Source organism: Monomorium pharaonis, chromosome 3, assembly GCF_013373865.1.
Source record: "Monomorium pharaonis isolate MP-MQ-018 chromosome 3, ASM1337386v2, whole genome shotgun sequence".
Taxonomy (NCBI): Eukaryota; Metazoa; Arthropoda; class Insecta; order Hymenoptera; family Formicidae; genus Monomorium; species Monomorium pharaonis.
Window position 1 is genome coordinate 9832740 of NC_050469.1, and position 16193 is coordinate 9848932.

The window sequence follows — 16193 nt, forward strand, 5'->3', positions numbered from 1 at the left end:
TCCTCTTCGCATGTCAAATATTATAGTACTTTATGTCCATCCTATAATCACTATGGTATCGTAAAAATTCTTTTTATTTTATCATGATTATATTAAAGAAGATTAAAAGTATAAGTCATAACAGTATATCATTTCAGTTTTTTACTACTGAAAATCACTACTGAATAGTAAACTGAAATCTTTATAAGAACAGATTTAAAAACAATCAAAGCATTTTTTTTCTCTTCAAAATATTCGATTAGCATTTAAAGATAATTTGATTAATTATCTTTTTTAGATATAATAGCATTATTTTAAACTATCTTTCATTTTAGTTCGCGAAACTTCATGAATTATGTAATATTAATTTATTTCTCAAGATGTACAGTTCCGAATATTGCATCATCGTAGTTAGTTGCGATAAAGTGGAAATAATTTTTCATGCTACGCAACAAAATACATGTACATAGTCGAAAGGACTACATCAGCATGTAGTAAATGTAGACGAGGCATCTCTCCTATGTCTTTTTACTCCCACAATCTACGGTTATATAGGCACTCATTCGCGACATCTCCGAAAATTTATGGCGGCATAACTCCACGAGGGACGACCGCACAAACGCGAGACAAAAACGGATTTTGAGTGTTTTGTTTGGCGTGCAGGTTTGTAATCTACGCCCAGTTGTCTGTCATCATTCACACTCGCGTACATTTATGTATTGACTTTAGCAGATTTTTAACAACTTATTGTCACATTTGATGGTGATATAAATTACAAATGTATTTCTGTATAAAGAATTAACTTTGTCATTGAACGAAGAGTTCGAAAGCTTCGCAGTATCTTCAAAAATATAAATATTTCAAGTTTTACGAAAGTGACGCAAAAATTTTAACCAAATTGCCGAGTGTCTCTTTATTTTCTTTCCTATATTTATTTATTCAATATTGAAAAGAATAAATAAATTTAGTAAATTGCTTGCACTTTAAATATATAAATCAATTTTGAAATCTTATTCTTTAATTAATCAAACGGCCTACTAAAAAGTAAGAGAAAATAATAAAAATACTTGATTTGAAAATATCGCGAGTGTCATTTGATAATTATTATATTATATTTTTTAAAAATCAGATAGGCTTTAAATGAAATATTTAGCTCAGAAGAAATATAATACGTGAGCGTTTTATGTAAGCTTTCTTGTGTGACACAGTAGAGCTCTCTTTCTCTCTCTCTCTCTCTCTCTCTCTCTCTCTCTCTCTCTCTCTCTCTCTCCCTGTATATAGAGTATCTCAAAATATGTACTTCTAATACATGCTCGTATTCCCTTAACGTAGAATGTCACATGAAACGTGTGATAATACCTGTCTGTGAATAATTCAGGGATTAGTAACGACGAATACCCAGGTGGTTCAAACGCGGCAGGACTGTAGCGCTGATCGATGCCAAGGAGTAACGGATCGGTGTAGCTATATGTGAGTTTTAGGGCAGCTATTAGAAAGTGATGGCTTGCCAAGAGAGTTCGGACGCCTCAGAACCGCAGCTTCGTGGTTGGCACGGTAAATCAACAAGTTGATATCCGTTACTCAGCCCAACTGAGACCGCTCCAGAGAGTGAGGAAGGCAGAGGGATGTAAAGATAAGTAAATAGGTAAAGGGAAGAGAAACATGAAAAGGGGGAAGGAGAGAGAAAGAAAAAGAGAAAGGAAGAAAAAGAGAGAGATAGGAGTAAGAGAAAGAGAGAAAGAGGAAGGTGACAAGGAGAAGTAGAAAGTCCGAAATGTAGATAATGATTACCAAATGACGAAATCTTCAAAGTGCATAATCTAGTACATAAACCCATTCAATATTCCCAACACGTTAACTCTCTAGACGCGCTCAGTGGCATAAGATGCGATTTCCCACAGTCGAGAGTGTATCTCCGAAATATAAATATATAACTTAGAACCGCACAACGTCGAAAAAGCGTTATCCGTTGGGAGCAAAGTTACTCTAGCAAATTTCAGAAGCAGCTTGGAATTGTTAATAAACTTGGAGACATTGATACCTCGTGGGGTTTTCATATAACACGATGAGATATTTTAAATTATATAAACTATGTCTATATCTGCGATGAGAAAGAGAAAGAGAAAGAGAGAGAGAGAGAAATCTGCATTTAATATATTCTACATTCAATTTTCTAAATTGCTTATATTGTAATTATCGAATGTTGTCAAAATTTCCAAAATTTCAAAATAGTCTTCTTCTACTTCTTCTATAAATTTGGGTGGCCTTTCCCGATCTTTGCTGAAAGGGGACGGTCAGGTTTTTTGGCCAACAACTGGTTAGTGTTTTATTACACTTAGGTAGGTGTATGTGTACGAGTCGTATATATGTAGATAGGTCAATTGTAGATGAGTGTGTGTGTGTATGTGTTGTTTATGTATATATAATTGTCCGTATTGCTGAGCTTGAGTACGCGTTGGGTTGCTAAGCCCAAATGACGGTGCGGTACGGTCACCCCTGCGCGTAGATATATAGTCAATTACGTTGATAAAAAACCAACTATTCATATTAAACAAAATTTATTAATGATACAAAAATTATTAAGAATTTAATAATGATAATGTGTAATGTACACTGTGTGTGTGAGTTATGCAAGCAACTCAAATAGATCTATTACTTAATGTATGACAGTAAATTTTTACTTATTGATATATTTGCACATGAAAAATATTTCTGAGGTAACAATTGTTAAGATTAAAAAAAAACTATTTGCACACATTTATTATTTCCTACTTTTAAAAAAGGATAATTTTATACTTTTAGCAATTTACATCAGCAATTTAGTTACGGCATTCGCAATGTGCGACTTTTAAAATAACGATCAGTCGTTCGGAGTTACGTCAGTCTTATATCCCTCATCCAGTGGTCATTACGAATTAAAACCCCGCGTGAGAAATGGAGGAATGGCAGATATTTAGAGCTTGTCATAGGAAACTTTAGAAACGGTTACCGATATCGCGGTCGATCAGAGAGTCTATAGACCGCATACAGTTCGTACGCGATAACATATTAATCGGTTATGGGCGGGTACATCCGTGGAGACTATAACGAAAGCTCAGTAACTCGAGTGTACGACCGGCAGTAACGTGCCGCGGACCTTTATTGGCCACTAACTTCCTGTCCGGAACAGGTCTGGGCCGACCAGCAATAATCGTTACTACTGACCTCCCCTCTCCTTCAGGGAGCGACTTAAAAGTCTGTCGTGCTTGGCGACGGTCGAAGGCATCGGTCGTCGTTCATTACCTCCATTTTATCAACTCTGTATTGAACCGAATTAACTGAATTAGCAATTAACTGAATTAGGAATTGAAAGCATTATAACGGGATTATTATACAGTTACAAGCGAGATAAACAGGTCGCAATAAACGAGTTATTTACGCACTGTTTACGATGCACAAATTATATATGAAAAGTATAATACTTTTGATTTATGCCTTCTGTGCAGCTTGATGGTGATACTTTTTAATCTATGTCGATTACGTAAAACAGTTTTCTCTATAATTACTTAATAATAATTGCAAAATTATTTGAAATTGTCACAAAGCATTGTCTTTGAGTGGATCATTATTATATACATTATGTAATACATAAATATGATTTATCTCTTTGTATGATTCTATACCTCGGGAGTGATGAGGAAAATAAGTCCGCGATCGATTATCGTATTAAGAAACCGGAAGGTTACTGATATCCCACGTTAGAGGAAAAGCCAATCGACCGATAAGGCGATCCGTGGCAATCGCGACGTACAATCGCGACTTGGGCGACGAATCGCACGAGAAATCGCGCTTCGAGAACCAGGGCGTTTATCTGGCCGTGTCGATCGCTGTTTCGGAAACTTAGATTATGGTCGTCTCGATAGAAGGCGATTAGGTTCACGGTACGTTGGGGCGCAAATTGGTTCTCGGGTGGTTTGCTTGATTTATTGCCATTTCAATCGACAGCCGGATCGCCACGTAATACACGCCTAATTACACAGTAAGACGCTAGTTAATCGTCGGGGCGTCTTTGTTGCTACGAGCTTAACATCGGTATAGATATCAAAGAGATAAAGCACACACAGTATACAATATTGCTGATGTTACGGAAGTGCTCGAACGATTGATTACACGCGTAAATCCTATACTCGAGAAACTTTCATGACAGAATTATTAAATGATACGAAGGAACACCTATAATCGTCTTTATTACTTTGGAACTTAGGCTATTATCACCTCAAAGAGAGAGAGAGAGAGAGAGAGAGAGAGAGAGAGAGAGAGAGAGAGAGAGGAGTGATTAAGGTCATGGCAAGACGAGAAGCTCGAAATTAATTCCAGCACCTGTATTCCGCCATCTTGATTTATTGACACCCTAACTGGTGATTGTGGTGTACGTATTGAAATGCGCAATCGATAATCGGGTATAATGATACATATTCAATAACGATAGCCTTCGATAGAATTGAAAGCCCGCATGGCTAATTAGCGGTTCAGAATAGGGCATAAGTAAATGAGGGATTTGAAGGATATGTATTTAATAGACATTGAATGCAATTACTGTCAATGTTATCATGCTTTTTTTATTCAATTTAATGATGAATACATTGAGCGTATTCTCTATAAAATGAATTTACTTGAAAACGTGGCGATTACGTCGACGGACATTACGTTAAATAAAAGGAAATTAATAATGAAGTTTCATTGCTGAATCTCAACACGAAATGACTTCTTTTACAATGTTAGAACCACGTTAAAAAAGCCGTTATCAGCCGATTGCCGATGTCGCTCGTAAAATAAGTCATCAAAGTTCGACATTAAAAATAGAGCCGTAATATTAATAATTATCGAATGTATCTACAAAGAATACTATTATTGTCGGCAATAATTGTATGACTCTGATAGTATAATTAACATAATCTATTTCATAACATTAAATTTATATACTATTAGTTTTATTAACAATGCTTATCGAATACTTATATTAGTCTAACAATATTAAAAATGAAAGACAATAATAATGTTAATTATTCACCTTATTAGTGAAAAAAATGTAGTTAGAATTAATGGGTCGAACGAATTAATTGTAACATTATATATTAAAACTCAACATAAATAAGCGACTCATGCAAATAAAGTATTATCGTTATCGTCGACATTCCTCCATAAAACAAACCATTAAAGTTCAACGACATTAAAAATAAAATCTAGTCACTATGTTGCCTGCTGGCTCTTTCGGTATCGATCACCGAGATTTCGCGTCGTAAATACATCGCGGGAAACAAACAAAAGTTCGTAGAAGTTTTATGTGCAGACGGAGGCGAAGGTGGAAAGGGTACGGCCGAGGAAAGATGGAGAGAGGTCTAACTCCTCGTATCCATTTACAAGTTTTAAATCGTTCCGCCGGCGTACCTTTTGAAAGAAACCTTTTACCTTTATTCTCAATGCACGATAAAATTCTGAAATGCGTTCGCCGGCCGCCGCGCGGCTTTTAAACGTTAACACGCGCTCGCTCGGCACAATGGCGAGGTCGCATTATACTCGAGAATCGCAAGGAGAACAAGCGATATAGGAAGAAACAAGGGGGTCGACGAGCAACAGTGAAGGGGGTAAAGAGGAGCACTACCAAGTAGAAAAAAGACGGTGGTGAGAACAGAAACTGTTGTTCTCTCCTTCGTCGTGCGCTCAATTTCTTCGCGCATAAGACGAAATAGAGTTGCACCAACAAGACGGGATAAAAATATCTCGTATAATGCTCTATATTGGTGTCCCATTTTACCCCATTTGTTTGCATATCTACGTTATACACATCTACTGCAAAATATGATAAATACCTTTGTGTGCGTGCTAACACGTAAATTTTACAAATATTGCTACACGTTTATAATCTCAATTCGTTAAATATTAATATCTTTATTGTGACAAATGTTGTTAATTTTGACGATAAGATCTACTGCTGTAAAATGCTAGTAATATATGCTAGTAAAAATATATATTAAAAAAGTATATATTATGTAATAGTATATATTATACACTGCAAAACACATCCGCTCTAAATTCCGCGAAACTATAATGGAAAAAAATAACTTTTTTTCCACTTTAGATAAGTGTGAAATTAAAACGGAATTATATATGCAGGACATTGTCTTTAATGTCCTTCATAAATAGAACGGACTAATGTCCGCCCTAACGGCTGCCCTCCCCTCAGTTGCAATAAACATCTCTATTGCTAACCGTTGGTGCCAACACGGGCACTGATCGACGAGGCAACCACCGCGGCAAATGCACGGCATGCGACCGCGACGAATTTGAGTTGTCTCCCGCGGATGACAACGCAAACGTGTGCTTCTTTTCTCACACGCTCATGTAAAGGCGAATAATGCCCGCAAGAGGAGCACACACCCGCGTCACCATCCTCGGGAAGCAACCCAAATTCGCAATCACATGCCGCATACCCACCGCGACGGCCACCGCGCCGATCGACACCCACAACTAGCACCAACAATTAGCAACAAAAACACTCATCACAACTGCGAAGAGAACGACCGTCAAAGCAGACAAGCTAACAGACTGTTGTAACAGTGAACGACAAAGCTATCGCTACCGCTCGCGCCATATTGCGTTGCCAGCATAGTTTTGTTTATTTCGTCCGCTTTAATATACATGACGGACCACATCCTTTATAATGTCCGGACCACATCCTTTATAATGTCCGGTTTAGCGTCTATTCTATAATAATTATTTTCAGTCCTATTTATATAAAAGACATTGTCATACATAGATAAAATGTCACATTAAGAATTGCGCCAGTCACGCTTAAGTAAAATGGACACGTAAGAAATCCGTTCTAATATTGTATATTCCGTTATAAAATATACATGTCCTTTATATATAAAGAGGATATGCTTTGCAGTGTACTTTTTTATTACAAAGTTTAAGTGATATATATTTTATCCAAATTTTTTGTTAATAAAAATGCTGTAAATATTAATAATTGTCATGAATTAAACACAATTTGATATTACTTCATAGCGATATCTATAATAATGAAAGATTTACGACCTTCTGTTTACATTTAAATGACCATTAACGGAATCCTAAATCATTTTTTCCGCCGTAACTACATGGCTTTCATAAAACCGCAAGGTACATATCTCGATTTGCATTCTCGCAAAAAGAATACGCCATAATCTCACGATGGAGAGAGAGAGTGTGACGGTAATTCCACACCGTTGAAGGACTTATAGATCATTTAAAGAGCTCTCAGAGGCCAAAAAGATGAACCATGAGAACGGGATGAAGAATATCTCGGGGTGCTTTTTTATTAAGATGGGCACATCTGGCGGTCAGCTGAGCACGCATTTTTTCCTCGCCTCATTCACCAGGAAGCCGGCCGATCGACGACAGAGTTTACGTCCCTTTGTACGTTAGCTACGACGCGAAAATGGAGCTTTACGGGGTGGCTATGGTCGCCTAACCATGACAGATAAATTTCCTTATGAAAATTCAAATTTGGTCGAGAGAGGAACGTCTCACCGTTCGCAATTTATTGGGTCTTCCACGGATCGCTGACTATGCTAGCACATTCATCCTATGTTCCGATCGTCTATTCGCCGTTTTCGACGCTATAAAGAAAGTGAGCCTTGAAGATGACAAACGTTCCAAACTTTGATTCGATTAAGAAGTACGACACTTAATCTTATTAGGAATATTTTTCAAGCACTTTTACCAAAATATAAGACTGAAAATAACATAATTTTCTCCAAAATAAATTATAATCCTTTATTTTCTCCCCAAAGAAGATTATTTGACGCTTCACGCAATGCGCGCGCATTTGAAAAGAGAACAGCTAGTTATCGAGGAATATCAACGGTAGTCCATGGCGTAGCACTACACTCGCGGGGAGAGAATCGTCAAAGTAATGGGAGAAGGGGGTCGAGGTAGGGTAGTTAAATGTTACCGGTGTCAGGACATGGCCTTTGTGTTAGGGGAGTGCTTGGGCTCCGTGGAGTTAGCTAGACTGGCAGAGTACTATAAATTACATAAATGAAGTAAGCCCCTTCCGCGCTCAAACGGACGTCTTGCCAAGTTTATAACTTAATCACTCGTGCTCTACCCGTAGCAAGAGGAGGAGCTTAGGTGGATGAGAGGATGCGAGACGGAATGAAACGGTCGAGATGGGAGTGGGTATGCCGTAGACGGATAACGTAGAAGATGTAGGAGAGAAAGAATCCGGCAGAAAACAAGCCGAACGATTAATGGTGTCAGCGTTGAATAATTGAATGTGTCACGCACATATTGTCTCAACGTTGGCAAGTTTTCTTCCGAAATAGAACGGCTCCGGCCTGGCCGTCTTATTGAGCAATTAAGCGTACGATATACGTATATCGTGAACTATTTTCCTCGTTTAACCGCACGTCTTTAATTTAATTTCTGACTTAAATAAATTTAAATATTAAAATCTTTCAGATATACCTTGATTATTTTGTTATGAAAAATTTCTAGAATGTTTCTTTTCTCCCTATTTCCGTTTCCTAAGCTGATTATATCTTCGCTGTTTTCAAAAATTGGATCAATCGATATCTCAAAGTTTCATTAAATGTTTAAATCTTTCATTCGTCGGGATATCAATTTAGACAATATTAATACATGTAAGTTACACAGGAATTAATAATCCTTGCTGCCTTTGACATACCGCAGCCCTTACGCTAACTTCCTCACAGAGCGGACTAGAATCGCGGATCGCCAGCTTACATTCCTCCCGGATGACCACCGGATGCATTTAATTACGGGTCACCTAACGCAGCTTCGGCAACTGCTTCGGTACGGAAGCACTAAATCCTGGTTATCTTAAGCAACATCGCGCGCTGGATTCGTATAACTCGCGCTTGCCGGATATCTCGGAGGCTGAATTACACGAGCTAGGAGAGAAGCGCCGGCGCGTGGAAAGGGCGAGATTAAAATCGCCCGGAGAGCAATGCAAAGTTTTTAATAACCCTTGATGCTTGATTAAGTTACGGCTCTCTTCTCCAGCTCGCTGTCTCTCCTTCCCCGCTGTTCGTCTTCGGCTGAAATAAATTTCGCGGAGATTTCGCTTACAGACCGCGTTTTCGTGCGGTACGAGGGAAGAAGCGAGACTCGTTTACTCCGTCAGCTAAATTAATGGAAATCCGGGATGGTTTCTTATCCCCGCGAATATGCAGCAAAATCGGAGAGCTTTCACGTCCCCGCACTACCGGTTACTCTAATTCAAAATTATGTAGACGCATTTATTAATACGGATTAATCTAGTCGAACGCTATATACATATTATTATAATTAATAATTTAATATTAGTAATTAATAATTATCCCTTCGTCACCTAATGTGATCTGCATACAATATATTATTCATATGACACAAGTGATAATCATTCAAGGATTATTGCGATTTGTTTCGTTAAAGTTACAAGATTAGAAAATCTAAGAAATTACAATCAGAAGAAAAGTAATATTGTCTGTTATGTATCATATATTACAATATATATAATAATTATATCAATTTGATGTTTCAATTTGTAATAAACATAAAAACATAAAAATTTAACGGGAGTCTATGTATTTTTATTTCAGGTTTCGGATTTGTCACGTTTCAAAGCGAGGATGTCGTTGACAAAGTCTGTGAGATCCATTTCCACGAAATCAACAATAAAATGGTGAGTAGCCAGCTTGTAAAGTTTATTCGTAGAACGAAAACCTGCCTTCCCAAAAGAGCGCTTTCCCCTTACTTTATGTAACTTCAGAGGTCGCGTCAAAAGGTATTTGCCTTCTGCTCCCTGCTTACGACGTTGAACAGAATTAATTTTCCGTGTAATCGAGACGATCTCTATTCTTTATATTTGACACGCATGTAGAATGTGACATGCAGACGAGATCATAGACAAAAAAGAACTCTCTGGCCATAGTTCCTTCTGTCAAAAAGAAGACTTTATTTTCCGCTACAGCGAAAAGCTCTCTCGCGATGGTCAAGTATTTTCTTGATGCCACCTCGTATCAATAATCCCGGAGTAAGCTCGCCACGCGCGCGCTCTGGTCCAGTCAATATCCTCTTTAACTCTCATCCTCGGCACTTATTGTTAGTTATTCCTCTACGAAATTTTTAGCGAAGAACAATTTCAGTATACTTTTAGCTACCTGATGATTAACAGAATGAGTAAGCAACAAATAACAATAACAAATCTTTCTAATATCTCTTTCAATTTCTTGTCGAAGATGATTCGTACGTTATCCGCCATAACGATGCGCAATCAATACTTCGCCGATTCTACCAGATGGTCACGAAATGTCCGACACCCGTTCCAAATCAGCATCCCTCCCAACTCTCGTGCAAACCGATATCGTTTCTCTCACCCGTCCCTCTCTCTTTACCTGCTCTATCTAAAATTTCAAGGTCGAATGCAAGAAGGCACAGCCAAAGGAAGTGATGCTCCCAGCGAATCTGGCGAAGACGCGAGCGGCCAGCAGAGGCGCATACGGTGAGTTGGTGATGGTCGCGACACCCACCCCCACCACCTATCGCTACGCGCCGTATCCCCTGCCGACGGCGGCCGCTGCCGCTGCACATGCAGCCGCGGCGGCCACCGCCGGGCCCCCACACCATCACTTGCTGGCTCCGATAGTCGCTACCGCCGCTCCGAGTGCAGCCGCTACCTACCAGTACGCGGCCGGTGCAGCCGCGCCGACAGCCGCCACGGCCGCCTCCACCGCGGCGGCGGTTTACGACGTGAAGCGCGCCATCGCGGCGGCGGCCGCGGCCGCGGCCGCCGCGTCTTACCGGCCACATCCGGTCGCGGCCGCCTCCCGCGCCGCCGCGCTCACCTACTCCATGAGCGATCTGCTCGGTGTTCAGGGCCTCGACATGGGCGCCGTTTACCATCCAATACCCACGATCGGCCTATGACCAACGATACTCACGCCTCTTTCGCGGCCGCAATAATTGCAGCTTGTCCGGAGGTGTCATGCTTACGTCCGATTGTTTTTTGTTTTTTTTTTCTTTTCGTTTCGGTCGATCAGTCGTCCTTTCTCTCTACGTTGCTTATCTCGACAAGATTTTTTTATGGAGTTATGTTGTTGTGAATTTTTACAAGTCGTATATACCGAAGGACGACATAATAACACGATGTTAAATGGCAAAAGTAATATTTTTCCTCGGTTTTGTTCAAAGATAACATTTTTATGTGTGCCAAAACTTGTTGTTTCGAATAGATCGTTTTAGATTGATAAATTATAATGTTTGAAACTCAGTAGATTGAGTACACTTACATAAAAGAAATCTATATTTTATCGAGTCTTTTTCAGACTTAATTGGCCAAATATGTCAATTATTCTCTTTATGATTTTTATTGACATACTGTAGAGAGATTCTAGAAATCTTGCAGCAAAAATTAGTCTCGCGTAATAAATGAATTATTTTCTAATGAAATATTACATTAGATTAAATGGTATTCTGCACATTCCTCGATTGAGACTGTTTTAGCTTTCGTTTTGAAGTGAGTAGTCAACGAAAGAAATCGAAAGTATTAATTAATATGTGTCGATCGGTGATCAAACGATCGAGTGATAAATATCAATTTCAAAAAGTGCAATATCGTAGATGTTAGGAAAACCGTTTCTTATTTACCAGTTCGAAATACATATCGAGAACGCGATATTTCCGCGGAGCTGTTCGCGGTTGGCAATGTTCGACGAAACTGTGATCGTAGAAGCAGAAGAAAACGCGTAGCGAATTGCAGATTTAATCGACGTAGTACCTATGGGGCCTCATTTTCTCGTAGTGAAGAAAGTAGACACACGTAGCAACGAGACAAACGTATCACAAAAGACTGGTAGTTATTTCGTAGATAATTAGTAACGCGCAGGTAGTAGGACAATAAAACAAAGTGTTCAAATGTAGAGAGAAAACGGACCGAAACGATCCAATGTTGCTCAACAATAAACCGCCGTTGCGTCGAACGTAGTATCTCCATATTGTCTTTCGATTTATAAATTTACAATGTTCATTGAAATAAAGATTATAAAAAGTGTTTGCTTCTCAATTAAACACTGCTAAATTAAAAAATAACATTTATATAGATCTTGTAATTTTTCGAAAAAAATAATAAAAAATCGTTTACTCTGAAATTTTCTCAAATATATTTAATATCTATGAGTTAAACATTTTTATAATATTTCTAACTGCAAAAAATTAGAAACGTATATATTGAAGATTAAAATGTTATTAGTAATTCAAAATGTCGTGCATTATTAAAAGAGTTTAAGTTTAATCAAATAAAAATTATTAAAGTATATTCCGAAAAAAAATATATATATATAACCATAAAAACATCTTTTACATATTAATGAAGATAAGCATAAGATGAACGAACAGTAACTGAACAAGTCATTGTTAACTAAATCTCTCCATCTATCGACGTCGAATAATTGAGTTTTCAATGTCCATCACTTGCCGTTAAAAGCACTTCAATTAAAATACCGTAGAAATTAACGCTGACATCGACCTTCACGAAGGCGGAATGAAAGAACAGGAAATCGAAAGACAAGGTGAGCGGCAATTTTCAGGTCACCCCAATGGGGAAACAAAACACCAAGTCCTCGATGGAGATTGTACGTTCGTCATTCGGCGGCTGTCAATTCGTTAGTAGAACCTAGTTGAAATTTTAGCGTTGCGAACAATTTAGCTCTAACGTAGAAATTGTCGTCTGCGAGGTTACGCGACAAGACCGGGTGATATAATTAAGAGTCGCGTTAAAGGGTATGGAAAAAATGGTCGCGTTTCGTGGCGTATTTTCGAACGTCTTCAAAAACGGCAGAATATTTTTTCGGAGAGAAACAATTGTTTGTTCGAGCAGCGAACGTGCTCTTCGCCGGGGCCGTTGATTACGATATTTTATCAGAAAATTGAAATAATATAAAAGAGAAAAACACCAACCCCCTTTTCCTACACCCAGGTAGTGGTTTGCCGCGTATACCGCTCGTGAACACGCGAGCGATAATTGAAGGAAATCAATTAGCGGTGCACGCCGACACAAATTGTTGGCGATGCGACAAGAGGGCGGTTAGCGCGACGGGAGCCCGCAGGAAATGGTTAGCGACACGTACACTTCTCATTTGTCGCGTCTTCCGGAATATTTTTCGCAAGTGACTTCATGAAATTTCATAATGTCGAAACAAGAAAGAACTCAATAAAGTTCTAGATAAAGATACTCAAAAGGAAAGACACGAACTATCGGCATTATTTATATGTATATAAATACGTGAATCTATATACATATACATACATACATATAATATATTTATATTCTATATTTGTATGGAGTGTCCCAAAAATAGCGGTACATTAACATTGAAAATAAAAAAAAAGAGAAAAGAATTAAATAATTTTGATGAATGAATGAAATAAATTAATTTCTAAAAAGTATAAATCTAGAGTATAATAATAAAGTAAAATATTTTTAATTATATTTAGATATAAACTTAACATTATTATTCAATTATTATTTACATTCTTAATTAAAACGACAGACAATAGTCACAATTTTCACGATCAAGTTGCCAAAAAATATAGATACCAGTAGTTTTCGGACACTCTGTATTGATACGTATCTAATAATCCATTATAGATTACGCCAGACGATATATACGTTATATTGTTTTGTATCTTATCTATTTGATAACGCCATAGCATTTGATATTAATATCGATATATTTTGTGAGAGTCGCATTACACCTTATAGTTTTTTGTAATAGATCAAACAGATATACATATCGGATCTATATATCTATCTATCTCTACATATCTAGGTAATTAGGTAAACATTTGTGTTGTTATCAGATCTTAGTCATTATTGAGATTCTAGGCGCTCTAGGTTCTATTAGTTAGAGCGACTCAGTTTTGGGCGAATTAATATACTATGTACACGTTCCTAACGTTGAAACTACTAGTGAACTATATAGCTTTTGGGAAGTCACTATGATATCGTTAGCTTAGATTATACTTTAGGCGCTCATCTTCGCGGAAGATCATTCAGCACTCGCTTCCTTTCCTGTATGAAGAATTGCTCACAGAGAAGGCAAAATTCGGCCTCCCATCGTAACATTCCCATCGTAACTCACGTTTACTTCTACAGAATTATTCGCGAGAGAGGCGAGATAAAGTGCAATACTCGGCATCTTCCGCGAAGAATATATGCATTACCAGCGGCTTCAAAGAGACCTATTATATTGTACCTATTACTTAACGAGCTACGTTACATAGTTACATTTATATTACGTTATACGTAATATTATACCTCTCTATATAGGATACATACTAAATATATATCGTGCGTATACCTGTCTATACCTAATGCCCCCGTATATCCCAGTTCCCGTATATCCCACTCATATACTACTTGTTACATAGTATTTAACTCTTCTTAAGCCGCATAGTACCGTTTACCTTGATAATAATGCGTGAGACGTGTGTCTTAGAAAGTACGTACTTAGCCAGAGAGGCGCAACACTGTCAGTTTCGTAAGTAGACCAGACCTTGAAGGTGCGGTTTTATTGTTGGCCTGCGTGGCACTTGGCCGAATTTTGGATTTCGGGAATATAGAGTATGATGTCTTGCATAATTAGTAACGGGGACGCAGAACGAATCGACGGAATGCATCCCCGATACACGACCTCGCGAGTATTCCCCTCCTCCGAGAGATGGGAGACGCACATCGAAGGGGAAGCATAAAATTCTAATAAGAGTAACTCAATGAATTCCACATTGCCGAAGCCGATCGATATGACATAAACGTTAATCGACCGGCAACTCGATCGTAAACTTGAGCTGAGACAGGCTTTATGCACTCTTCGGAACTGCGAGAGACTGTTAATGTTAATACGTCATACGTAAACGTCTGCTCTACGTGAGATCGATATGTTGCATCTGAGAAAGTACAGAGTGTATACGTAGATGCCATAGAAAGCACGCGCGTTATTCGCGCAAATATTATTTACATAGTATCGTCGAGATCTATTCACATTTCGATGAAGTGACAAAGGTGTATCTATATAATGCTGCAAACGATTCCATTGAGATAAATGCGAGATATAGTGCTCGACGTACATGCAAATCTTATTATTGTAGCTCAGAAGAGTTTAGAAAGCCATTAAGACAGAGAAAAAGAGTGCAAAATGATAGTAAAATACCATTGAGCGCTTGACGTAATCAAAACCAGCCCGGTAGAGAGACTTTAGGTACGAAATTACTAATACTATTAATATGTATCAGTGTATTTTTAATGGCTAGAATAAACGCTCTTATACTTTTTTCCATCTGCGTAATATTGTGAGAGCAACGTCGATATGGATACTAGAATAGTGAGTCTAGTAGTGTAGTATTATTGTGGTCGGTGTTTTTTTCAATATTGTATCGTCAATATAAATGTGGTAGTGGTGCCGGTGCTATGCCACGCACACAACAACGACAAAAGAAAAAGAAAAACAGAACGCGCTATACATGTGTATTGTCCGATCATTCCGCAAATCTGTTTAAATTTGCGGAGGATATTCAAGTGGTGGCATACTACCGACCCTTAGTCGATATCTAATAAGCTATATAGAGAGCCTAGCAAATATTACTTAACGGTAAATAATTAACTAATACCTTTGAAGGCTATAATAACCATAGTTTATAGGAGGGTTTATTTTGTCGTAGAATTGGAAACACCTCGGCCGCGCGTAGTTACCTAGTACCTTGTCACACAGTTTAGAAAATGCGCTATATAGTCGATGCGATATACATATATATCTATATAGTGAAAATCTTAGTTGTGTGGTCTTTTTAATTAGTATCGAATTATGAAATTTCATGGATGCCTTGATCTCTCTATCATTCTGTTTCTCTCATTCTTTCTTCTCTCTCTCTCTCTCTCTCTCTCTCTCTCTCTCTCTCTCTTTCTCTCTTTTTCTTTCACTCATTTTCTCATACTCTTTGATTAACCTAGAAAGCTTTCTAAATCCTTTTTCTTATCTTCTTTCTTATCTTTTCACGTTCTCTATCGTTTGGACCTAGTCATCCTTTACACTTAAATCCCGACGAATTTCTGCAACGCTTCGCTTCATACTTAACTTATCTCCGTGTACATATATTCTTAAATGTTTACGCCTACCTTCGCCTGCTCGAAGAAA

The 16193-nt window shown here is 38.1% G+C and overlaps 1 protein-coding gene across 4 annotated transcripts in view; it reads left to right on the forward strand.

The window, feature by feature from the left end:
• The window catches only part of LOC105838293 (RNA-binding protein Musashi homolog Rbp6), a 613545-nt gene that overhangs the window by 556871 nt on the left and 40481 nt on the right, over nucleotides 1–16193 (forward strand). For all 4 annotated transcript variants that reach the window (XM_036284985.1, XM_036284984.1, XM_036284986.1 and 1 more), the window contains 2 exons: nucleotides 9606–9688; nucleotides 10423–10507. In XM_036284985.1, coding sequence (XP_036140878.1) covers nucleotides 9606–9688; nucleotides 10423–10507 — 168 coding nt within the window. The remainder of the gene's footprint in view (nucleotides 1–9605; nucleotides 9689–10422; nucleotides 10508–16193) is intronic.